The sequence below is a fragment of the Boeremia exigua genome, assembly GCF_020726555.1.
Source record: "Boeremia exigua strain MPI-SDFR-AT-0100 chromosome Unknown C7974scaffold_6, whole genome shotgun sequence".
In the NCBI taxonomy this organism is placed as follows: domain Eukaryota; kingdom Fungi; phylum Ascomycota; class Dothideomycetes; order Pleosporales; family Didymellaceae; genus Boeremia; species Boeremia exigua.
This window is the reverse complement of record NW_025763523.1, coordinates 1,427,499-1,450,137: the sequence shown is the minus strand read 5'-3', so window position 1 is coordinate 1,450,137 and position 22,639 is coordinate 1,427,499. Positions and strand designations below refer to the sequence as shown.

The following is a 22,639-nucleotide window of genomic DNA, read 5'->3' as shown; positions in this document are numbered from 1 at the left end:
TCAGCTGGCTGGAATTACAGGCAGAGGAAGGGAGAGGATGCGGGTGTAGCAGGTTTGAAGGGCTACTCGGACTCTAAGAACGTGGTATACTCGTGGTTTGGACCGATAGAGCAAGATCGTGGCACTGTTCGCGACTGTTACCTCAAGCTACACAGTTAGCTCCTGCACCATAGTGGATTCCTTCCCCGAAGGCATTCAGTCACGCTGGTATTGATCGCAGCTGGTAACAGACTGTCCGCTTTGTGAATGTTGCGTAATGTCTTGCTGCTCGGACAAGCAAATATGCCACTGGTGGCTCAGTGTTGGATGCTGCCTGCAAACGTGACAGCGTGATGTATGCATTGATACAATGTGCCATAAGGTCTGCACAGTGCCTTCGCATAGCCAGCTATCTCGGTCCAAGAGAAACTCAAAGCACAGCCTTAGATTTCGAGGTTCGGAAGGTGTCATGATGCCAGAGGATGGACAGCTGAAGTCCGAACAGCCTCCCACGCTAAGTTCCGCCAAAAACACGTGGACAGAGCGTGAGGGCAGGCGCTACTAGCCAGACATTACTTTTTCGCCTGTTATGGGGCTTCTTGAGGACACTAACACATCTCCTCTACAGATTTTGGCGACCATGGCTTTCGCCACCGAGTAGTTCGCTTGACAGCTGCTTCACCGGACAGCAATGGCACTAAGATAGAGTAGACCCACATCGATGCGCTCCCCTGCAGCAAGACACCACCTGGGCACTGCAACTCCAAATCTTCATGCACCGCACCCGAACCTGCAGTGCGCCTCTGGCCTATAGCCAGTTGGCTTGCAGGAGGGCCATACGCGTCGTCTTGCTGGACGGTCCACTTGCCTGTCCGACCATGGAAAATATCCAAGCCTCAATCATTCACGGGCCCACGCCATGAACAACTCCAAGAGACGGACTGCACATACCAGCTCTTCGTAGTGGCTCACGCTTGCGGATCGTGGCAGAACCATGCGTTCTGCTGCAGGCTCCCGGGTGCTGAGATGCAGCATTCAGAACATGCTTCGAGTCATGATCGCAGCTGCGGTAGTTATTGGACAGCATCAAGGTCTCCAAGAAACTGCACACGCTGAATCGACAAGCCGATCTCTTGCGTCGCTGCGCCGTCTCAATGAGCTAGATAGATGCCGTGTCGTATCCGCACTGTGATCGTCAATAGAAATCGCGGCGACCCAAACCAACGCGGGTTGGAGCTGAGACAAAGCGAGTATGATTTACAGCCAAGATATGATGTTGTTGCCGCCAGTCTGAAGGCGTAAGGGTCAGGGGAGTAGGCATGGATGGCGGCATTGGAGCTGTGTCGAAACGATTGTGCGCTCGACAGCTTGTCAATTGAATTAACTATTTTGTCACCTGTCATCCACTGTTGAGATTGCGCTGCTATGGTGGAACTATAGCTGTCCAAACGAGGGCTCTTTTCTTCGTTCGTTGGGGATAAGACAGCAGTTTGAGCCGAGGCTCGCAGTTTTGGCCGACCTTCTTGCACAATCTCAATTCTCCGCTCGGCCATTCCTCGTTCATCACACCATGGCACGATCCAAGTATCTATGCGCCAGGCTACCTTCGGCTTACACTCTCATTCGCGACCACTCGCACGAGATTGTGAATGGATCCGCGCCTACGGCCAAAAGAATCCCCCGCAGAGGTAGCGCACGTGCGTTGCCGCCGGCTAGCTCCCCCAAAAGATGTCGCCAACGCCAAAAAAAAGTGCTCACATGCTCTTCTCGTGGGATTTGCAAGCAAGGAGGCTCATGCACGCCGCGAGTAGCATTTTCTGGAGCCTATCGCAGTCGAGCCCGGGGGACGTGCAAGGTCAACGTCATCTCCGTACAATGCATTCGCCGACGCACCCCACGACCATAGAGCTGTCGTGTTGGACAAACGTGGTAGATTTACTAACTTTGGCCCGCTTTCGATGCTTCTAGTGTGCATCAACTGACTGTGTCTAATCACGCAGGCTGTCGACAAGGTGGGGTTCTGAGATTTGCGCTGCAATCTAACCCTGTTCTCATGTAAGCCGGACGAGTCTTTCGCTCAAGCTTCTGGTGTTGCATATTTGAGCCTCGGAAGCTCTTTCCCAAACCTTATTGTGCATCTTCACCACCTGCTTAGCTCGAATCCTGAATCATTGTCAAAAACGCGCCTCCCCCTCCCAGGTTCCAGCTCTAGCCTCCCATCACCTATCTGCTGCGTATCACAAAGTATCCACTCTGCCGCGTCAAACTTCCCCGCCAAGCAGTAGATCTTCTACCAAGAGATTCAAAACATCGAAACCACAAGCTGTCCCAAACCCTTCTGGAACTCGTAAACGCCTTCCAGCCTTGAGTGGTCTAAACACGAACATCTCAATTCAAGCCTCCTGCACAGCACTGCCAAGAATAATCGAACCAAGCAGTGCCTCAGACCGTACAAGAGCCCACAAATAAGTGCTTCGAAGCAGCTGTTCAGACACTAGCCGCTACACAAGCACGCCTATCAGCTTGTGCATTCAGCTAAGCACGTTTCTGCCAAGTCTTGTCGCGCTCCACTGTCTGCATACCCTCGCCATCCACACCGGAAGGACCCTAACGGCCCGGACCACTAGAATCGATAGTATACTCAAAGCTTCATAGCCAAGATCATAAGTGCGGAAGCAACTGCGACGTCCCGCGCTGCAACCCCAGGCTCCACGTTGTTTGAGAAAACCTGTACCTTTATGCACGTCTAGCCGCTCCACTATCACCCTGAACACAACTCGACTAGGCACGCAAGGCACGATATAAAGTCACCGGAAATTCGCTCCTATCAGGCAGTACAGCTCCATCAGCCAGTCACAACAGCCAATTTCCCCACGCACTAGCCTACGTTTCTCCCTGAGCACCTACGGAGTCAGCGGAACCTTGGCATCCACCACAATCCACTCACCACCCCACCCCGTTCATACATAAAAGCGCCGGTCGCCTCGCTTCTTTCCTCAAGCAAGCATCTCACCTCAACATTCAATCAAAGACCAATACCACCCACACATAACAAATACAACCAACAACCTGGCGCAATGTCTACTTCTAGCCAATACCACATCCCGTTCCCCACGAACTTTCTCTCTCTCAACACGCCCCTCAAGCGCGCTGGCGATGTCCCTTCCAGCACCATCAGCAACAGCGAGCTATCCAGCGCCGCCGTCGCTCAGCTGCCCGAGCAGTCTGCTCACGGGTTTCTTTCCAACCGCCCCGACGGCATGGCTCGACACCAGTCCGTCTCGTCTGTCACCAGCGTCAGCACGGCCACAGACTCTGTTAGTGGCTCGCCACCTAGTCTACCCGCAAAGGATGCCCGTTCACCGAGCCTTAGCGAGGCGAGCTTCTCTCCTCTGGCGCTTAACACCAGGCATGCGGCGCTCCCTTCGAGCAGCGTTCGTGAGGCTGGTGAGAGGGGCGTGAAGAGCTGGTTCTTGACCAACAGGCGCTAGACTACTGCACCTTGCGAGCCAGTACAAGCCTCAAAGTGCGCAGCACGAGGTATCTAGCATGTGGGGGACGGAATGCATCAGTTTGACTGACTGCCGCTGAGCGCACGGAGACTCTCAGGGAACAGACAAGTGGATACGGGCGTTATGACTTTACGATACCTTTCCTTTCCATGTAAAAGCCACACGCGGCACAAAACCCAGACTACACCACGGCCTTGGGGGCGGCGTTTGATTTGCTTACAGTGAGCCTAAGTACACATACTTGACTACAATGGAACATCGTATCTACACAATATCTATCTTGCTACGTGATTGAGTCTCATCATTGCCCTATCTTGCTGACCAGTGATCCCATAAGCCGGTGGCGTCACCCAGTAACATGTTTCCCCGCTCGCCCGGACGTCCCAGCATCTTACGATATGCGTCGTCGGAAGTCCACCCGGCGGAGCAGCATCGCTCCCGAGCCTTCCCGTTGCCTACGAAAGCACCCGAAAAGCTTGTTTGGTGGAAACCTGGGGTACAGTAGGGCTCGGCTGATGCGCGCCGTCGAATCCTAGTAGATCTCACCTTGAAAAACGTATCCAGCTGACTTTGAGAGCTAATAGTGGTGTTCGTAGTCTGAAGATGCTGTCGCACGTGACATGAGTGATGGTGAGGGAGAGCCTCGGGCTTCGGCTTTCGGGCTTCGGACGTCAAAATCTTGCTGGGTGCCTAGCATGGACGGCAAATGTGTGTGACGTGCTTTTTAAAATCCCTGTGCACAGGTATGTGGGTTCCGAGGTTGGGTGCTCCACAGGGCAGAGCGGACTGTGGACCTCCGCGGCAGCTATGGCCGAATTATCACCGGTGCCATTTACAATCGCACGACAGAGGCGACTTTGCTGTCAGAGTCTACCGTGTATGCCTTGTAGGATGGCACCATATTTGAAGCCTGTATATCGAATATGACGTGAGTTCGAATATGCTAGTATGCTAGTTCACTTGACAAGGGATAGCTTGGTCCCTCTTTCAACCTAGCTTGGCCTTCCCACCTCCATATTTGCCTTCTGGGCCTTCTAAGTGAGCATCCAACACTGCACTCTTCCCGCTGAGTACGCTCTTGATAGCTTCAGGTAGCAGCTTGCCTAGTTCTTCCGCAGTACTCGCGTGGCCAGCCCAAATCTCACCACCAGACGCAGCCTTAGCGATGCCCGAGTAATCCGGCGTGGGGGCAAAGCTGATGTTGAGCTCCTCGTTGCTGACCTTGGAACCTGCACCGTCAGGGTGAACAAGCAGAAGGGACCGCTTCGGCGCATTCCAGCCCTTGTTGTTCAACACGATAGTAAGGATTGGGATGTTGTAGCGCTGTGAGATCCAGTACACCGACCCGGGTACCGAGAAGAGATACGTCCCATCCCCCACAATTTGGCAAACGAACTGTTTATTGCCTTCTGTATCAGTGGCGAGCTTGATGCCCAGCGCGCCACCACCAGACCAGCCGAGACCGCCTCCTCCGCAGTTGATCCACGACCCAGGAAGTGTAGCCTGGATCTGGTCGGCCACGAATCCGGTTTGGGTCACAGCTTCGATGGCCCAAATGGTATCGCTGGGGCAGAGGGCTTTGAGTTGAGAGCAAAGGTAGGGCGTTGAGAAGTGACCTTTATCGTCTACTTTAGCCTCACTGGCAATTTCTTCCAACTTCTTCTTGTGTGACTGTTGCAGTGCTGACCAGCGAGATGCGGAAAGCTCGCTGGAAGTTTTATCTTTAAGGTTTCTTCCCAGGTACTCGTTCAATTGAGACAGCGCCGTGTATGAGTCTGCACGATAACGCTGGCTGGCATTAAGGTAGAAGACAGGCATCTGCTGCTTCAGAGGATCTACATCGACGTGGAAGATCTTAGCTGTGTCTTTGGGGTGGCATTGGGTGTTGATCCAGGGTACGTCACAGTCGATGACTAAGATGCAGTCTGCTGTCTTGATGCTGGGATCGTTGCCGTATCGTAGGCCGAGCCATGCTGGGTGGTTTGCCGGAAAACACATGTCGCTACCTCCTGTGTCGAGTACGCGCAAGCCCTTTACGTTGTCTGCCAGACTCACGAGTTCTTGCACAGCAGCGTGATTCCGGCCTGTGTAGCCTGCAATGACAAGAGGTTCTTGCGCGTTCACCAGAGCCTCGGCAATGTTCTTCACTCCGCTGGGAGGGAGCGCTGATGGCTCAACAGGGCGCCAGTAGTTAAGCTGCAGCTGGTACGGCTCCAGGTCTTCCTCCATCGGCTCTCGCGCACCGTACAGATAGACAGGCCCTTTAGGATCACTCATTGCAAATGACAGTGCCCGGTTGACCATCTGCTTCACGTTCTTGCCCGTCTTGATCTCGCCGGTGTATCTGCAGTACTGAGCCACGATCTGCTTCTGGTCGGGCACATCTTGGATCCAGTGGATGTACTCCGTCCGACTTCCCCGCATCTCTCCTTCGATTGTGTATGGCGACAGACCGGCGAAGATGAGCACCGGTGCTCGTCCGCACGAGGCATTGTGGACAGCCGCTCCGAGACCTTGGGTCCCGACATCGACGTGTACGATAACGCATTGAGGTTTGCCGGTGAATCGAGCGTAGCCATCTGCCATCGACAGGGCGACCATCTGATCATGTCAGTCATGTCTTGCTGCTTGCATGCATTGCTTACTTCATTCGGACATGTCACAATCTTCGGGAATTGACCTCTTTTCTCGTTCTGCCCTTTGACAATGGCCTCGATAATGGAGGGATGGTCAGATCCTAGATTGACAAACACGTTTCGCACACCGGCCTCCCACAGAGCCTCGAAAAAAGCGAATGATGCTGTGTAACTAGATCGTGTTCAGCCAGATACCGTACGATATGGACTGTACCCATTGCAACTTACACCATCTTGGCTGTGTTTAGCTTCTACTTCGGGGGATGGCAGCTCGTGGACACCTAACACGGCTCAATCCTGTGTATGCAAGCGTACTGTTGGAGCGACTACGCGACTATTAAAGCCAGCCGTGGCCGTCCACGCCCTGTGAGTTTGCCCCACCATAACGCGGGGAAAGCTGCAGAGGTGATTCGGAACGCGACTTCGGTATGCACGCTTCGACAGGCCCGATGACGGCATCGGCATTTGCGGCGCCGTTCCGCTGTGCGATAACGATAAGTTCTGTCACTTGATTGCCTTCATGCCCATCCCCACTCTACCACTTGCATGAAGACCAAAGTTGGAGACGCAATGTTCTCGGGCGTGAAGACGATGCTCGAGGGCCAGCGCTTATTCGTGTCTGAGGCAGCTGGCTGCGCACCGGGAGATGCTGCGACATCAACAGCCTGAAACGCGTTTCATGAGAAAGGCAAGTACAGCCACGCCGAAGCGTACAAAAGCTTTCCTTGAGGTCTTTCGGAGGTTTTCATAACATTGCTCCTCATCTTGTCTGTTTCTCATCATGCTGTCCCACCGAGTTTTAACGCTCTCCTCAATATTTGCAAGTGCATGCGCACAGGCGGCATGTAGGCTTCCTATTCCATCCATTCCATACATGTATGGCGTCCCATCATGGGAATCAAGCGACTACATTTGTCAGGGACCCCCCGACCTCTTTTCTGTAAGACCAAGCGAGGGCAAAGGTCTGGGTGTCTTTGCGCTTCACGATCTTGACATTGGCGACATCGTCATGCGTGAGGCACCAATACTCAAAATTGATCCCCCAGACTACGTGAGAGGCACGGGATACCCGATGGCTCAGGTGACAGAGCTGGTCCGCAAAGAGTTTGAGAGCCTCTCCTTGGATGCACAGGAAGAGGTAATGTCTCTGACGTATCACGCGACAGCGGTAGAGGAGGCGACCATGGACAAGCTCGGTATCATCTTCAGGACCAACGCATACAACACAGATGAGCAGATCGGTCTATTTCCGAAGATTGCTAGGATCAACCACTCGTGCCGCCCCAACACAAGCTACTATTGGAGCAACAAGTTGAACAGGAGGGTGGTGTACGCAAGCCGAAAGATTAAGAAAGGCGAAGAGTTCTTCGTCTCGTACATCGGCCTACTATCAACACACGAGGAGCGACAGAAGCGACTCAATCGTTATGGCTTCAGATGCACCTGTGAAGCATGCGCAGCAGAGCAGATCGTAAAGCAGGTCAGCGACAAACGACGAGTGGAGATCAGCAAAGCGTTCACGGACTTTGAGCCTCAGCTGACACTTGATGTACCCAAATCTAAGTCAGCCAGACGGCAAGCCCGTAAGAACGCCCAAGCAAGCTCGCAGCTTGCTGAGCTTGTTGAGGAAGAGGGCCTTGCGGACTATTATGCTAAAGCCTATCGTGTTGCTGCCATTAGCCATGCAAGGATCGAGGACTGGCAACCAGCAACATTGTTCGCGAACAAAGGGTATAAGCTCAAGCATATGGAGGATCCGGAATCGCCATACACTGCTGAGATGTATTCTCTCACCAGCAGCTTCATACAGAGTTGGGAGAGAGAGCTGAACCAATCACTGAGCAAAATGTCGACCTAGATCATCATGGGTATTTGATATCTTTCGAGACCTCCTCTAGTTTAAATAAAACATCTTCTAATGATCGAGATATTCCTTCAATGGTTCCAAAATCAACTGATCCCTCGCACTCCTCAAATCATCCGCATACGTGTACAACAAAGTCCCACAGACCAGCACAATGCCCGGCAGTACGACCATTAGCAGCAAGTATCTCACCATAGAAAACCAAGTCTGTTCCAACCCTGCCCGCATGGCCGTATCCTCCTTCAACCGCGGATATTGGACGCCCTCCGGTCTCTCCCTGCCCAGAAACCCACACAACTCGTTCCATCCACTCTCGTCCTCAGCATCAATCACCAGAAGCCTCTCCCTACTCACAAGCTCCCGCACTTTCTCATTGTGTCGCTCATACGCTCGCCGCGTCTCATACCCACCATACTGATTCCCATTATGCACTCCGAACAGCACATGCAACAACCTCATCAACGGTGCCATCTGACTCAATCCTAGCACTCGACACGCTTCAAACAACCGCCAAGTGAGCAATACCCAAATACTGTCCTGCATACTGCGCTCCCATTTTTCGTAAGGCCGCGTCGTAAGAATGACTTTCGCATTGGGATACGCCTCAATTAGTTGCGGCGCGAACATGCAGCCTGGTAGGTCTGCGAGCGCGTCGTAGTCCGAGAGGATGTCGTTGATGGGTAGGGGCAGGCCGGAGGCGTGTTGAGTGCTGTTGGCTGCTTCTTGCCAAATAGAAATATGGCTTGGATTCGTGACGAGCGAGCGCATGGTGTATGTATTATAGCCGAGTTGACGAAGGGCGCTGATTAGGGACGCGGTGTCAGTACGTGGCAGGCCGAGAACCAGGACGCGCATAGGGATTCTACGACCAGGTGCGGACTTCGGGGTGAGATCTTCTCCAGCCATGGTATTGACAGCTTTCTTGATTGTTTTGAGCGGGTGAGGCAGATCAGAGAAGAAGGAGAGGAAGAGGAGGAGTGAGAATGCACTCCTGATGCTTGTGCATTAGACGAATGGGTGGTCGTTCAGAACTGGGTCAGACAAAGATGAGACTGATTCTTCCGTAGTATTGGGTCAGTCGAACGCAAATAATGTCCGTATCCAGGTTCAGAGTGATGTTGGTGATGTTGGATGTGTGAGCTATTGGAATCATACGTCTGGGGCTGGTTAGAACCACCTAGCCTCGACCGGGTAAATGCACGCAGATCTTCCAGGACCTTTACCCAATCTGCCAATCAGGCACATTGTGTGTTGGTACCAATCATCCTGAACAACATCAGCTAACATAATTTCGTCAGCATTAGATCTGGTCTACTCTTCACCGAATACGAAAGCCTTCCAATTTTTACCCAAGCGCTCAACACCATCTTCTAGTCCCCAGCCTTTGATCTTACATATTCTTCTGGCGATATCCTCTAATCTGCGATCCATCTCGTGACCAGCAGTATGCAGATCGCTCTCAATAAGTAACATCTCGTCCGGCACTGTCTTGATCATGTCTTCAAATTCGGCGGGCGTCTCTTCGTCCAACGCATCTCCGAGATTGATCGCAGTACTGAAGCTGGCAAAGATTCGGATCGGAATCGCAGGATTCAAGTATTGCTTGAAGTTGCTCGCACTCCCAGAATACGAGTGTAGACATATTCTCGGTGGGTATGGTTTCGGCCCAATGTCTTTTGTCGCAGCTTTGTCGACCTCAGCTTCCACACTTGGGTCGTCTTTCCCGCGCTTCTTCTTCTCGCGCTTGCTGAGCACTTCCTTTTCGTGCCCCTTCCATAGCTCGTGCAACGACTCATACACGAGACCGTGTGCTTGTACGCCGTGCACGCTGACCGCCCGCTCCAATTCTGCTGCTAGTTGCAGCTGTCTTTTCACGATCTCTTTCTGATGGGCAGGCTGGCATCTGAACGGTGTCAGGCGCCGGCCTTCTCTTCCTCCAGGGGTTAAATTGGAGTCACGAGTGGCCCAAAGTTCAGGTACCCAAGGTTCCGGAATGCGGAAACTGCGATCTAGGCCAATTTCACCAACAAGGGCATATGGATGTGCTTGAAGATGTTTCCGTGTTTGCGAGATGAACGCCGAGAACGATGTAGGGTTGGGTAGAGCATTGAAGATGCGGAGGTCTTCCTCGCTTGGCTCTGTTCTTGAAGGCTGCAGGACTGTTTGATAGTGCTTCATTTTCGCTTCGCCGGTAAGGCCTTGTAGCTCGCTGTCTTGAGAACCTTCGGTGTTTGAGATGTACATTTGATGCGCAAACCATGGATGCCATCCGTAGCATGGAACTATGCACTCCTCCCTGGACCAGTGATCCGGGCTTGCGGATTTAATGCCATGCTGAGATGCTGTACTAAGCACAAGCTCTTGGTCCTCCTCACGCGTTGCCATGACGGTAAGGCAGCGTGCTTTCATCTCTTGAATCTTGGAGATGTTGGACATTATGTCTGTTGGATGACAGTGGGCGTCGTAAATGCCTATGTGCCATGGGAAAGGGTCCACGTTGCCCTTGGATGAGGACACCATGTTGATACCAATGTTGAAAAATGAAGCAATGGTTCTGTGTAGACGAGGAACACTGCGTTGTCGAGTAGAGCACAGTCATGGGATGCTCAAGGTATGACGTGGTGTGGACTTTTCAAGTTAGCCTGCCCCACTTCCGATTCTGGTCTTCCTTTAAACAAATTATTCAGTATAGATGCATGCAACAAGAATTTGGCTTCACCAGCGGATCGCCCAGACAATCAACAGAGCCATTACAGCTCTCTTGAGCGTCACCAACCTTCATCAGCATCTGGAGTGCCCCCTGTCAATTTCTGCTTCTCTGTTCGTGGTCAACGACAAAGTGCTTTAAATAGCCCCATTCGGCTTTGAGATACTTGCTGTTGGATATGGGCAACGCTATGGCCTGTCATTTTACCCTCAGCTTCACATCACCGTAGAAGAGATGACTTGGTTATCATAGTTTGGTACTATTCTTCATGTACATTGTTGGGCCGGTGAGCTCAGACTGGATGGACTTGAACAACGTCAGTCGTGGACCCCAAATAGGAATGGGACATGCAATGTGCCTGCAAGCTCATTGTGAAGGAAGAAGTCACACAGTGAGATCATCACTTCCTGACAATCTTAGACTGCCGACTTGCCATGTTGAGGTGGGTGCAGTGGTATCCACACCTGGCCAACCTCATGCTGAGCTCCACCATCATCAAAATCCGGTATTGGCTCAGGAGCGTGAAGCTGTCCCTCAATACTGCCTCTGGAACGAGTACTCTGCGTCTCAATCGAAGTAGCCGAGCCACCACTCGAGCTTCCCTGCAGCGTCGTGTCCTGCGAATCAAACTGTCCGGCCTCCACGTTGTCGTCGATATCGTTGCGCTTCAAGATCGAAAAGAGACCATTTCGGAGTTTTGCGGTGTTAATACCAAGCGATAGATGTTGAAGTGAGAGCTTGGGGCGCACGTATTTACACCAAAGGATGTGGATCTTCCACAGCGGTTTGTTGTATGTAATGAGATGGTACAACTTGAACAGGACGATCAAGGAAGCCAGAACAATAAGGGTGACGCCACCAATTAGATTATCATACTCACGCGTATCGTGCAACGAAGTGTGGATAGTGCGGAAGTATTTTGTTTCGTTGTGTACCAAAAGACCAAATTGATCTGTGAGCAGGGCTGGAGTTGGGGTTGCTGAGAGATTCGGAACCATTGGGTCAGATTGGACTGGCCAAAGAATACACTGAGGTGAGTGAGTGTCGGGAGTAGTGTAGCACTCACATATATGGTGCGGTGTTGCTAGTGAAAGCCATCACATCATGATCAAGACGAACAAGTGAAGCGACGAGTGCCGCTTCCCAAAGCTCAACACTGTTCACAGTCGTCCGACATACAGTCCAGGTGCTATTTTTATAATGTGATAGATTTTCACTATGCAACCTGTATTCATATAATAACCTCTGTCAGAGTATTCCACTATCGCTCACATAAATACCAAATCACACGTTTGAACAACTCGAGTCTATACTACGTCTTCCGGTAAGCACTAAGTATGTCGTCTCGTGTTGTCCATACCCTGATTGAACCTTCGATTGTCACTACACCAGCCTCTCGTTCTGTTGTTTTGTCTATCTCCCGCATGGCCACGACGTTGGAGTCGCTAGCCAGCACTACCACGACCTTAGCAACAGCGACGACGGTGACAGATTCCTCGGCATCTATGTCAACGATTACCGTCATCCCACCCTTACCAACTAACTTCGATTCGCCTCTAGCAACTGGCAAAGATCCAACCCCTGCAATCACTGTAGCGGTCCTTGTAGCCGCCATAATCTGCGCACTCATTTTGCTAGTCGCATTATTGTACTTTGTTCTCCTCCGCTGCCTCGGCAAATGCTCAAATTGTTCTCACAATGAGGATCAGCTTAGGAAGTGGAAAAATGGTGATCTGAAAGTGATCACGCCGGAGATGGTACAGCAGCGCAAGCACCCGTGGGATCTGGAACAAGGACCTATGGATTTGCAAGCGCGGATGTACAGGGACCGCATGCGTATAAAGTCTCTTGCCCGCCTCGAGGGCCAAGATGAAGAGTCCCTGACCGATCGAGCGAGTAGTGTAGGGTATCCTGATGGAGAGAGCAAGGACGCAGACTCTGTGAAGGACCTTGCTCATCCGCAAGAAGCAATCCCCGCGCACGTTATTGCAGCAGTTGCTCGTTTCGAGGGCGATGCTGACGCGACCTTGATCAACCCCGAGTTTCCAAAAACTCACAGCAAGTATATCAAAGACGTGATTGCGCCGCGTGAGGCAGAAATCAAGCGTTCATTACAGGAGGCAAAAGAACAGGCGATTGACCGCTATCTCCACACCGCCTCGGATCCGTCGAATCGGGAGTCTGTTCAACAGCGGGCTGTGAACAAGGCGAATGAGATAATTGCAGAGCAGGAACAAAATAATCAAACTGAGCAGATGCCTTATGCTCGGACAGATGGGGAATCGCGTTTCAAGGAACGGTTTAGTCTAGCTACGAACCATGACCAATGGTAGATACTGGACTTTGATTTGATAGATTGAGTAGACAGTGTCCTAATGGAAACTTTGATTGCGCCGTGTCCGTCACCCCCTTCCACATTGTTAGTGCCGTGTGACTTCGTTCATATATGGCCTTATAGATGTGGCCTACCTCTCAGTACATTCCACCTTCGTGGGGCTTATCTGAACGAGGCTTTCCAGTTCCTTCCCTGGTGTCAATGTATAAGAGCCACTCCTTCTCACGCCACATTCTGAGGTCGATATCCTCGCTAGGCTCGAGCGTGACCGCATTCACACTGACGTAGTGATAAGGTTCCGTCACGTCTTTCCCATCGACTACCTTCGTCTTAGTCGTAGGCTTAGATGTCAGGACTAGCTGCGATTTCTCTTCTTCGCGCTTCTCGCCTGCCCAATGTTCGACATCAATTTGCTTTGACTCCCACACGCCACCTACGCCGAAAACACGGACACCACATCTCTTGCAGAAGTACCAGCCATTCGTTTTCGAAAATACACGATAGTCTCCGAGCTCGTCAATGTTGGTGGGTGAGATAAGGATGAAATCATTCTCGGGGTTTATCGGTCGGCAATGGAAGAAACCCATCTTTTGGCATGTTGAACAATTGCATTTGTACAAACGAACTGATTTCGCTTGACCATCGTTGGTAGGAGGGAGCTGGAGGCGAACTTGATACTGGACGAAGCCGCAGTGACAGGAACCAGGATATGCTTTCGAGGTCGACATGTTGTATGCTGTCTTTGTGAAGAAGGTTCTCTCGTGCGGGTTCGATGTAAGATGAGTGACTCATGACACGTATTTAAGTAGAATGCAGATTGTAAGCAGGAATTAGGCATCAGCCCCGCTTATCTCAACGTTTGCTATGTGCCTTTCCGGAGATTGTGTTTGTAGAGGCGTCCAATGAACTCTGAGCTCTCCCCCAACCCCCGCTTTGTCCTACACGGCCAAAAGCGTACAGGGTGTTGTAGGGATCATTACCAACCATAGGATGCACGATATGCGACAAAGAGGTAAGTCCTAGGAACACATTTTGTCGTGAAACCAGCAGACAGTAAGCCGAAATTTTTCTGCTCTTGGCTGCAATGTCGTTGCTCTGAGCCCTTACAATAGATGTGTAGGCATCGCACATCGAACAGCATACCTCAGCACTATGTATTGCATCAGAGCATAGGCCACAGAGTTGGTGAGAGCTTTGGTGGTTGCGAGCCAAGCACGTCGGCAGGCTCGCCGAAAGGAGCAAACGCGGCTCAGAACCTTGCTCTGTCATTGCGACAACACAATCGTCGATATGAGCATCGGCAGCGGCATCGTCGTTACACTTTCGTTCATCAGCTGCATATGGCTGCCTGCTACCCTATTGTGTTGCTTACCATGGGTACAGAAGCGTAAGTGAGCGGCGCGGCGGTCGGGTAGCTGCAGGCACAGTCACGTGCGATTGCTGAAACGTCTAGAAATGCTGTACCTGCATTGGGTCACAATGTTCCCTGGCAAATGGCTGGATGAACCTGAAAGAGCTGGATTCATGAGTGCGTCCAAGGGCCCCGTAATTGATCATCAGGGCACCGCTCATACACCACAGAAAACCAGGTCACGCCTTTCTATATCGCAACAAAAGACAGTCACCGACTGTTCACGTGGCTCGTCACGCCGCTAGGCGTCTATGCCAGAAATCTGGAAGACTTCGTACGTGAGCAGTCTGGTGTTGAAGATGTCTCAGAAAAACTTGCATTCCGCTTGCTGCGAGATGACCCGGAAGCACGGCTGCTGATCTACTTTCATGGCAATGCGGCAACGCTTGGGCAGCAAAGACGCACAGAAGAATATAGATCATACGCCTCCGGTGCATGTGAGAAGGTTTTTGTACTGGCTTTCGACTACCGTGGCTTTGGAAAGTCCAGTGGCGAGCCCTCAGAGGCTGGTCTTAGAAACGATGCTGAAGCGGTGGTTGAATGGGCGCTGAACGTTGCGAAGATTGCACCAAATCGCATCACGCTTCTTGGTCATTCATTGGGCACGGCGGTTTCCACGGCTGTAGCATTGCAGTATGCTGAATTAGGTGTCGAATTCGCAGGCATCATTCTCTGTGCAGCATTCACGAATGCTGGTAATGCGTTCGCCTCATATTCCATTGGTGGCGTCGTACCGGTGCTCGCTCCCGTCAAGATGATCCCAGTTTTCCAAAACTGGTTCAGTCGCAAGATGAGGGACACGTGGAGAACAGACTTAAAACTAAAGGCGCTTACTCGTAAGTTGTTAAAGAGTCGCTGATGGCTGCAAGTGTCGCGTCAAACGAATGTCGATTGCAGAACTGCAACTAATGACATGAGCGATAGGAAAATACTCCAGACTGCGATTAATCTTCGTGCATGCTGAGGATGACGGCACGATGCCATGGAACCAGACCGAAGAGCTCTTCAAATCAACAGTCGAAGCTGCGACTGAACCGAATGCGGAAGACGATGCGTGGAGTGCGCCAACGCCAAAGTACGAGGCGGTCGATTTGGGCGAGGCTGGCACACAGGAAATCTGGGAAACCGGTACTGCGCGCATCGAGAAGCTCATAGCCAAGCATGGAGGTGAGTTAACCCCGCCCGGTACAAAGAAGTCCAAGGAGTTGGCGTGCTCGTGGCGGCTTCGGCCCTCCTAGATCGCTTCTGGAGATCGTGAGGTCCCTGGCGATCATTCAAGGGCTGGCAAGCACACCTTGTTCAAAATCAGCATTGTGCGGACTTCTTTCACGTTGCTCCGTATTACCTGAGCCCACATTTCTTGTGGGTGGAGACAACGGATGCTGGTGTTCGAAGCGCACAAGCGCAATGACTTCACTTGCGGCGGCCGACACGGCAATCAACCGCTCTAGGCTAACTGCATTCTTCTAGACCACAACCAGATGATGACATGGAGTCCAATCGCCCTTGTCATTCTCCAGACTTTCGGATTGACGGCTTCGACCACGCGCTTGTAGAGTCTTGGATCTAGGTCTATTTGCGTAATACTGCTCTCATCCGATCGTTCCGTGCTGGTGACAATGCTCTGTGCAACTCACCTGTACAGCTTCAGCTAAATGCGTCTTGCAGAGAGAGGCTGTGTCGACTTTTGGAACGCAGACAGCCTCAGGCTCACGACGCGCAGCGGCAGCGACGCAACGTCTGCAAAAGCAACGCATGATTAATGCAGCAGATGTGGACCAAGACCACGAAGCCGCTACTTCCAAGCGCCGGCGGCTTCCAAGATGTCTCGGTGACCTGGTGCGTCACCTACTTTGGCCTTCTCATGACGTCCCAAAGCGGACTCACCGGATACAAAGCCCACTGCGCGCTTCACTTGCGGTTTGCGTTCATACTTTCGTGAATTCACAGACCGCCTTTGTTCGCGGATTCGCTGTTCCAAGACCCGCTTTCAACGAATCCTCCAGTCGCCTGTGTTTCACCTGTCACTATTATATCCACTTCAAGACCGTTGTAGCCGCCGAACTCTTAATATTATATCGTCGCCGCCACTCCTGCAACTTTCATAATAACAACCCTACTACAACATGCCTGCTATTGCTCACCTTGCGCCTCGCTTCCTAGAGGGCTCGTCCTCTGGGGGTATTTCCGGAACCGCCATTGGTGTACTCGTCGTCGTTGGAGTCATCCCAGTCTTTGCACTTATCTGGGTCTGTGTATGGCTCTTGTTCTTCTACAGCAATGGCCGTAATTGCTGCTGCATGCGCCGCAAGAGAGCTGCCTCGGGACCCGACATGCTCGAGAGCTCAATGTCCAGCGAAGCTACCTTGAATGAGAAGGCCGACTACAACTTTCCTCAGAGACCGGCACCTGCCTGGAGAGGCGACAGCGGATCATCTACCGAGCGACCAGGCGACAGCAGCCGATTTTTGAAGAAGCACCACCCTAGGGAGAGCCTGCAGAGTCAATGGAGCAGCAACAGCACCGTTCCTGTCGTGCAGGAGCCGAAGCCGATGGTGTGAAGCAATTTGACGGCATCGCGGCACTAATCATTCGCAAAGCCTGATCTCATTTTTACACTTGCTTCGACGACACTGCACTTTCTGGGATACAATAGCCTTTTGCTACGAATTGACACCGTCTCAATGGCGTGTACACCGGCGACCGCGAGCGGAGCGGAGCACTTGAACTCCACCTGACTTGTGGATGCAATAGCGAGTACTGGTCCGGAAGATTGAAGATGCCATATCCATTCCTACGAAGTACACCATCACGCAGTGTCGACCCTGGACAAGTCCGCACCTGCTTGCAGCGCGACGCCCTCAGCCAGAATCTGTATCGACCAGATCCCTTTCGCCTCACCGACTCCGGGTTGTTTGCCAACAGTAATGTCTTTGATATACGAGAACAACTCTGGTTTTGAAGTCGGCTGCCTCTGGGAGCATGGTGTGTCTGCCCGCGATGCTAGGAATGCGTCTGTGAGATCTCGCTTCCACTACACTGGGCTGCTAGGGTCCAAGAATCCTGGTCTCGCTTCACACGCTTCGAGCAAACTAGACGCACATGAAAGCAGCGAGGAAAGCATTGCCACGCCTTGCAACGATCCTGGTGTGGCACGAGGGAGGAGTGAAAACGTATGCGAGGGAGGTATGAACCCGTTTGATCGCCATTTGCATCAAGCGTATGGGGTTTCAGGTGGCGCAGATCTATACTGTCAGCATGAGGCGCAGCGCCCCGGTCCCCGACTCGACGCACTTGTCACAATTCATCCTTAAGATGACACTGAATAAAAGTTGAATCCGAATACTGCTTCCACGCGTTGGATCTTGATGCTAACGTCAAGATGATTCCCGCCTGCCAGATGATGCCTTTCTGTTGCTCGAGTTCTGCAGTGCCCTCACGGCCCAATCAGCGGCGCTCACCACAGCACACCAGGAACATTGGGACGTGAGGCGCTACAGCACCTTCACCGCATCTGCGGGTTCGCAAATAGGCGGGGCACATAGTGGTAGAAATCAATCGAGGGGCAGTAGTCACATGGACAATGTTGAGGGAAAGTAAAGCGCCGACACGATCTAGCAGAACAGGTGCCATCAACGCCGTGTCATGTACCAATGACTTCCACTTCGCACCTCTCGTCATCAACACGAGTCCTTCGCTTTCCAGCCCCTATATCGTTGCCAGCGGTGCCTACAGACGCCTGCACGCTCCAGGCAACAGTTCAGAACGGCGACGCGGCGAGACTGCTCGCCCGATCGCCTAAAGCCTAAAGCCGGTGCTCTACGGCGGGCGCAGTACGTAGTCATTCGCCGCGCGCTCGTCCGCAACGCTACGTCAGCACATACAAAAGTGTCGCAGCAGCGCCTCAGCGCGTCCTGAGGTGTTTGCTGTATCTGGTCGCCAATATTTCACTCACACACCCAATCTCCGCCCGGCTTCGTATGCTGCGGCTCTATTTAAGAACGAGACCTGCCGCCCGAGGCGCACTACAGAAGACGGTCGGTTTTGGTGGCGCAAGTTACATCAGCCTGAGTCTGTCGACGCCGCTCAAGATTGGAGAGAAGAACAGCAGTACCATGGCTGCGCACGACGATAGCGCAGGTGGGGAGCTTGGGGCCAAGACGCAGCAGAGCCCGCTTGCGAGCCAGAGAGCCGAGGGCCAGGCTCCAGGGCGCATCGCGAAGTGGTTCCCGTTGAGCGCGAGCGAGGGCTTCTCGCAATGGGTGAGCTGCTGCTCCAACCGTGAGCGCATGGAGCGCTGCTAACGCGTGAACAGTGGGCCGGCCTCTCCCCCATGGCCACCGAGCACCGCGTGCTCTCCTTCGTCCCCCACCTGCAGAGTCCGCCGACACATACACAGACGGGCTCGGCGCCCGCGTCGACGGCGGATCTCACAGCAGCACCGCCCAGGACCTCCGAAGACCGCGTCACCACCAGCGCGCTCACAGATCCGTACGGCCCGCGCAGATGGAACTCGCAGATGGTCGAGCTGAGCGGCAAAGGGCGCGCCCTGAACGAGTTCAGCGTGGAGCGTCTGGGCGAGGAGGTTGAGGAGAACCTGGTCATGCTCCACGGCTACGGCGCAGGACTGGGCTTCTTCTACCGCAACTTCGAGGCCCTCTCGCGCGCTGAGGGCTGGAAGGTGTACGCTCTGGATCTGCCCGGCATGGGCCGCAGCAGCCGCTCGACTTTCAAAATCAACGCAAAAGACAAGGACGGCAAGATTGCAGAAGCCGAGTCCTTCTTCGTCGACGCCCTGGAGGAGTGGCGCATCAAGCGCGGCCTCGAGCGCTTCACCCTGCTCGGTCACAGTCTGGGCGGCTACCTCGCTGTTGCATACGCTCTGAAATACCCAGGCCACTTGAACAAGTTGATCCTTGCAAGTCCTGTCGGCATACCAGAAGACCCCTACGCAGTGAACGAGGAGATGCCTGATCCCAACGACTCCACCATGGTCAACGAGTTCACCCAGGACGCCTCGGCGCCGCGCAACGGCGTCCCTCCCACGACAGCAGACAACAACAACTTCCTCAATCAGGCGAAGAAGAACGCTGAAAAGCCCGACCAGCCGCCGCGCCGCCGCATGCCCGGCTGGCTCACATACCTGTGGGAAGCCAACGTGCTGTCCCCCTTCTCGTTCGTCCGCTGGAGTGGGCCGCTGGGCCCGCGCCTGGTCTCAGGCTGGACAAGCCGGCGCTTCTCACATCTGCCGGAAGAGGAAGCGCAGGCGCTGCACGACTACAGCTACGCGCTCTTCCGCCAGCGGGGTAGCAGCGAGTACGCCCTGGGCTATCTGCTTGCGCCTGGCGCCTTCGCACGCTCACCACTGATCCGCCGCATCCAAGGCGTGGGCCGACAGTGGATAGGCCCGCACGCCACCCCATCCGTAGACGGCGACACACCTCCTGCGAATCTCTCGCAGCCGAAACGCGAGAATGGCATCCCCATTGTCTTCATGTACGGCGAGAACGACTGGATGGACGTCGAGGGCGGCCGCGCCGCGCAACAGAAACTCAACGAGGAGCGCACACGTCTTCTCGCCGGCAAGAGTCCAGAGGAGCGTGCTCAGGATAATGCGAGCGCGAAGGTCGTCATCATTAAAAAGGCAGGGCATCATGTGTATCTCGATGGGTGGGACCAGTTCAACAATGTCATGCTGGAGGAGATGCGGGAGACAAAGGCACAGAGCAAGGCGGTGCAGGAGCGATGATACGAGGTGTGCATAGCTTGTGTAGATGACCTTTAGATTCACAGCGAAGCTTGTTTTTTTGTAGCGAATACATTCTAATCATTCAATTGGTCGAGTGTACGTGTGTTCAAGAAGTCTCGTACAGCATTATGCAGTGGAAGGTTCATTTGCACTGTACCGCGCAGTAAGTTCAGCCGAACTGCACCGTGCCGCAAACTGCGCTGGGCGCGAGCTGCATGCACTCACACTGGCAAACTGTAAACGGCGCCGACTGCGCAAACCAGCACATTGGCTTTGGTGGTCGACTGGAGATACGCACACGTAGATTCCTTCCAACAATGTGCCGTGAGCCTGTTGCAAGCTGCATGCAGTAAGACGGGCGCACACTGCGGACTGCACGCACGTGACATCACCGCAGCAGAGAAAAGAATTGCCCGATGCGGAAGTGCTCAACCAGACTGGGAAATACACGACAGTGCACGGGCCCGGCCCAAGGGTTCATACAGTGACGGTCGCAATTACAGTTTGGTAGCAGCATTGTAGGATCGTATCTGCATTCATGCTCGCTCGCACGAGCGTGTAAATGTGAAAGTGGTATCATCGTCATCATCATCAACATCAACGAAACGCGTCCAACGCAGTCTTCGCTACGCACTCGCAGCCTCCTTCCCGCTCCCGCTCCCGCTTTCGCGACTCCCTTTCCTCCTGATTTGTGGGCGCGGCTTGCTCTCGTTGGTGGCCTCGTACCCGCCGTCTTCCAGCTCGCTCATACTTGACGCGTTGCTCAGCATGCTCGTCCGCGTGCCGGGCCTGTTGCCGCTCCCCGTGCTGCCGGGCAGGTGTGGTCGCGCGGGAGGCTGGCGCGCGGACGCAGCGTTGCCTTGGGTGATTGTGTTGCCGCGTGGTGCGGAGACAGAGCGTGTGCTGCCTGCGGTGCTGGTGCTCCATCGGCGCTCTCGCGACTCGAGGGGCCGCAGGCGCTCGTCGTCGGGGCCGGGGGTGGAGCTGCGCGAGGAGGTGCGTGAGTGGCTCCCGTCTCGGGCGTGGGTGAGGGTGCTGGGTCGACGGCGGCGGTGTGAGTTGCTTGCGCTCAAGCTGTTGCTGTGGCTGTGGCTGTGGACGTGTGCGTGCCCGCTCTTCTCGACGTCGCCACTCCGACCCGAGAATCCGCGGGCGCGCTTCCAGCCTCGCCAGCCAGTCCACCACAAGATGCCGCCTTCTTCACGCGCAATCTCACGCTGGCGGGCGCGCACTCGCTTCCTGAGCTCCTGGCGCCGCTCGTTCTCGCGTTCCCAGTACTCGGTGCGGTACATTTCCCAGTTCTGGCGGAAGTCTGGCGTGAAGGGCTTGGGGAGTAGCAGCAGTTTGATGTAGTCGCCGCCCATTGCAATGTCCTCCTCGGCGTACTCCTTGCCATCCTCGACGATCCTGTGTCGCGGGCGGCCCGTGTCAAGGGCGTGGTTCTTCTCCTGCACGACGTTGATGAAGTGGTACGAGCTGCCGCCCTGCTCGCCGCCCCACAGGCCGCCGGAGAAGGGCTCGATGAAGCGGGCCCACTCGACGAGCTCATGCCACCAGGGCCCGCGGATGACGACAATCTTTGCATTCATGCCGCGCAGGCCGCGGTTGGCTACGCCAATCCAGCGCCGTGGCCAGCGCACGCCGCGCTCCCACTGCCCCGTGGCCCAGAACAGCAGCGCGGTGACGACGCCCGTGATGAAGCCGACCTTCTGCAGCATGTCGAGCAGCCAGTACTGCGAGCCGCCGATGCCCTTGCCGTCCTCGCGTGGGCGGAGCCACAGCAGGTAGAAGAAGAAGGCGATCCATAGCGCGAGCAGGGTCAGGACGAATGTGTTCTGGCGCCGGCGGGCGCGCAGGGTGAGGTACTGGCTGCGCAGGCTGGCTTCGAGGATCAGCAGGTTGAGGTAGATCTGCGGCGGCGAGCTGGGCAGCAGCGACGTGGGGTCGCTGAGCGTCGGCGGACGCGGTGGCTTGACGTCGATGACGTGGTGTGGGAGCGGGTGTTGCAAGGCGGCCATGTGCGGCGGCGGGCTTGCGTATGCGGAGGCTGCGACCTCGTCGACGGACGTGTTGGGAGGCGGGGCGCCCTTTACGATCTGGTCGAGCGTCGGCATCGTGGCGCGCTGCGCAGAGCGTCGCTGCGTCCGGTCGGGCTGTTGTAGCTGTTATAGCCCAGCGTCTTGCACTTGCACGTGAAAGTCGCACGACAGCGGCGCGTGCCAACGCTCCCTTTGCGCGGCGCTGCGAGTATCGGCGACGGTCCTGTTCTGCACTGCACCCACCAATGCACCACCGCAGGTCGCGTGAGGGGTAGGGAGCAATGTGTGTGGCCTGCACGGACAGCCTCCGGGGAGACGTGAGGTGAGGCGCGGTCCGGCACGTCTCGCTTAGCGAGGCGGTGAAGGCTACGATCGCTGGCCTGTCAGCTCACCCCACACAGTCTGCT

At 54.2% G+C, this 22,639-nt stretch overlaps 12 protein-coding genes across 12 annotated transcripts; 6 read left to right on the top strand and 6 right to left on the bottom strand.

Moving 5' to 3' along the window:
• Window positions 1–3,056: 3,056 nt before the first annotated feature.
• C7974DRAFT_413266 (uncharacterized protein) lies at window positions 3,057–3,470 on the top strand (the record flags this gene model as incomplete). The annotated part of the gene is made up of 1 exon (XM_046143720.1): window positions 3,057–3,470. One exon carries the CDS (start codon window positions 3,057–3,059, stop codon window positions 3,468–3,470), a length of 414 nt encoding a protein of 137 aa, XP_045997240.1.
• Window positions 3,471–4,448: 978 nt separating this feature from the next.
• Window positions 4,449–6,535, bottom strand: C7974DRAFT_186890 (thiamine pyrophosphate enzyme, N-terminal TPP binding domain-containing protein). Its single transcript, XM_046136504.1, has 3 exons — window positions 6,356–6,535; window positions 6,137–6,299; window positions 4,449–6,092 (listed from the first exon to the last, which is right to left on the bottom strand). Exons 1-3 carry the CDS (start codon window positions 6,358–6,360, stop codon window positions 4,479–4,481), a joined length of 1,782 nt encoding a protein of 593 aa, XP_045997239.1. The 5' UTR covers window positions 6,361–6,535; the 3' UTR covers window positions 4,449–4,478.
• A 122-nt stretch (window positions 6,536–6,657) lies between these two features.
• C7974DRAFT_394552 (uncharacterized protein) lies at window positions 6,658–8,018 on the top strand. The gene has a single exon (XM_046141893.1). The coding sequence runs from the start codon at window positions 6,909–6,911 to the stop codon at window positions 7,983–7,985; it is 1,077 nt and encodes a 358-aa protein (XP_045997238.1). The 5' UTR covers window positions 6,658–6,908; the 3' UTR covers window positions 7,986–8,018.
• Window positions 8,014–9,099, bottom strand: C7974DRAFT_186883 (uncharacterized protein). Its single transcript, XM_046136503.1, has one exon. The coding sequence runs from the start codon at window positions 8,895–8,897 to the stop codon at window positions 8,043–8,045; it is 855 nt and encodes a 284-aa protein (XP_045997237.1). The 5' UTR covers window positions 8,898–9,099; the 3' UTR covers window positions 8,014–8,042.
• On the bottom strand, window positions 9,100–10,578 carry C7974DRAFT_186882 (uncharacterized protein). Its single transcript, XM_046136502.1, has one exon. It carries the CDS (start codon window positions 10,509–10,511, stop codon window positions 9,303–9,305), a length of 1,209 nt encoding a protein of 402 aa, XP_045997236.1. The 5' UTR covers window positions 10,512–10,578; the 3' UTR covers window positions 9,100–9,302.
• A 118-nt stretch (window positions 10,579–10,696) lies between these two features.
• Window positions 10,697–11,817, bottom strand: C7974DRAFT_394550 (uncharacterized protein). The gene has a single exon (XM_046141892.1). It carries the CDS (start codon window positions 11,694–11,696, stop codon window positions 11,115–11,117), a length of 582 nt encoding a protein of 193 aa, XP_045997235.1. The 5' UTR covers window positions 11,697–11,817; the 3' UTR covers window positions 10,697–11,114.
• Window positions 11,818–12,035: 218 nt separating this feature from the next.
• On the top strand, window positions 12,036–13,031 carry C7974DRAFT_376304 (uncharacterized protein; the record flags this gene model as incomplete). Its single annotated transcript, XM_046140265.1, has 1 exon — window positions 12,036–13,031. The coding sequence occupies one exon, from the start codon at window positions 12,036–12,038 to the stop codon at window positions 13,029–13,031; it is 996 nt and encodes a 331-aa protein (XP_045997234.1).
• C7974DRAFT_394548 (uncharacterized protein) lies at window positions 12,697–13,868 on the bottom strand. Its single transcript, XM_046141891.1, has 2 exons — window positions 13,168–13,868; window positions 12,697–13,107 (listed from the first exon to the last, which is right to left on the bottom strand). The coding sequence occupies exon 1, from the start codon at window positions 13,759–13,761 to the stop codon at window positions 13,171–13,173; it is 591 nt and encodes a 196-aa protein (XP_045997233.1). The 5' UTR covers window positions 13,762–13,868; the 3' UTR covers window positions 12,697–13,107; window positions 13,168–13,170.
• Window positions 13,869–14,323: 455 nt separating this feature from the next.
• On the top strand, window positions 14,324–16,478 carry C7974DRAFT_454196 (Alpha/Beta hydrolase protein; the record flags this gene model as incomplete). Its single annotated transcript, XM_046145905.1, has 5 exons — window positions 14,324–14,420; window positions 14,487–14,561; window positions 14,615–15,280; window positions 15,369–15,611; window positions 15,915–16,478. The coding sequence occupies 5 exons, from the start codon at window positions 14,324–14,326 to the stop codon at window positions 15,998–16,000; spliced, it is 1,167 nt and encodes a 388-aa protein (XP_045997232.1). The 3' UTR covers window positions 16,001–16,478.
• Window positions 16,479–17,188, top strand: C7974DRAFT_186787 (uncharacterized protein). Its single transcript, XM_046136500.1, has one exon. It carries the CDS (start codon window positions 16,571–16,573, stop codon window positions 17,003–17,005), a length of 435 nt encoding a protein of 144 aa, XP_045997231.1. The 5' UTR covers window positions 16,479–16,570; the 3' UTR covers window positions 17,006–17,188.
• Window positions 17,189–18,559: 1,371 nt separating this feature from the next.
• C7974DRAFT_311344 (Alpha/Beta hydrolase protein) lies at window positions 18,560–20,193 on the top strand (the record flags this gene model as incomplete). Its single annotated transcript, XM_046138307.1, has 2 exons — window positions 18,560–18,706; window positions 18,760–20,193. 2 exons carry the CDS (start codon window positions 18,560–18,562, stop codon window positions 20,191–20,193), a joined length of 1,581 nt encoding a protein of 526 aa, XP_045997230.1.
• Window positions 20,194–20,679: 486 nt separating this feature from the next.
• C7974DRAFT_186782 (Spo7-like protein-domain-containing protein) lies at window positions 20,680–22,554 on the bottom strand. The gene has a single exon (XM_046136499.1). The coding sequence runs from the start codon at window positions 22,305–22,307 to the stop codon at window positions 20,820–20,822; it is 1,488 nt and encodes a 495-aa protein (XP_045997229.1). The 5' UTR covers window positions 22,308–22,554; the 3' UTR covers window positions 20,680–20,819.
• Window positions 22,555–22,639: the final 85 nt, after the last annotated feature.

Coding starts and splice junctions, on each gene's coding strand:
- C7974DRAFT_186883 (XM_046136503.1), bottom strand. CDS start 8,897: ATGGCTGGAGAAGATCTCACCCCGAAGTCCGCACCTGGTCGTAGAATC.
- C7974DRAFT_186890 (XM_046136504.1), bottom strand. Junction 6,093..6,136: donor TTGTGACATGTCCGAATGAA/GTAAGCAATGCA, acceptor TGACATGATCAG/ATGGTCGCCCTGTCGATGGC.
- C7974DRAFT_394552 (XM_046141893.1), top strand. CDS start 6,909: ATGCTGTCCCACCGAGTTTTAACGCTCTCCTCAATATTTGCAAGTGCA.
- C7974DRAFT_186787 (XM_046136500.1), top strand. CDS start 16,571: ATGCCTGCTATTGCTCACCTTGCGCCTCGCTTCCTAGAGGGCTCGTCC.
- C7974DRAFT_394550 (XM_046141892.1), bottom strand. CDS start 11,696: ATGGTTCCGAATCTCTCAGCAACCCCAACTCCAGCCCTGCTCACAGAT.
- C7974DRAFT_186782 (XM_046136499.1), bottom strand. CDS start 22,307: ATGCCGACGCTCGACCAGATCGTAAAGGGCGCCCCGCCTCCCAACACG.
- C7974DRAFT_186882 (XM_046136502.1), bottom strand. CDS start 10,511: ATGGTGTCCTCATCCAAGGGCAACGTGGACCCTTTCCCATGGCACATA.
- C7974DRAFT_394548 (XM_046141891.1), bottom strand. CDS start 13,761: ATGTCGACCTCGAAAGCATATCCTGGTTCCTGTCACTGCGGCTTCGTC.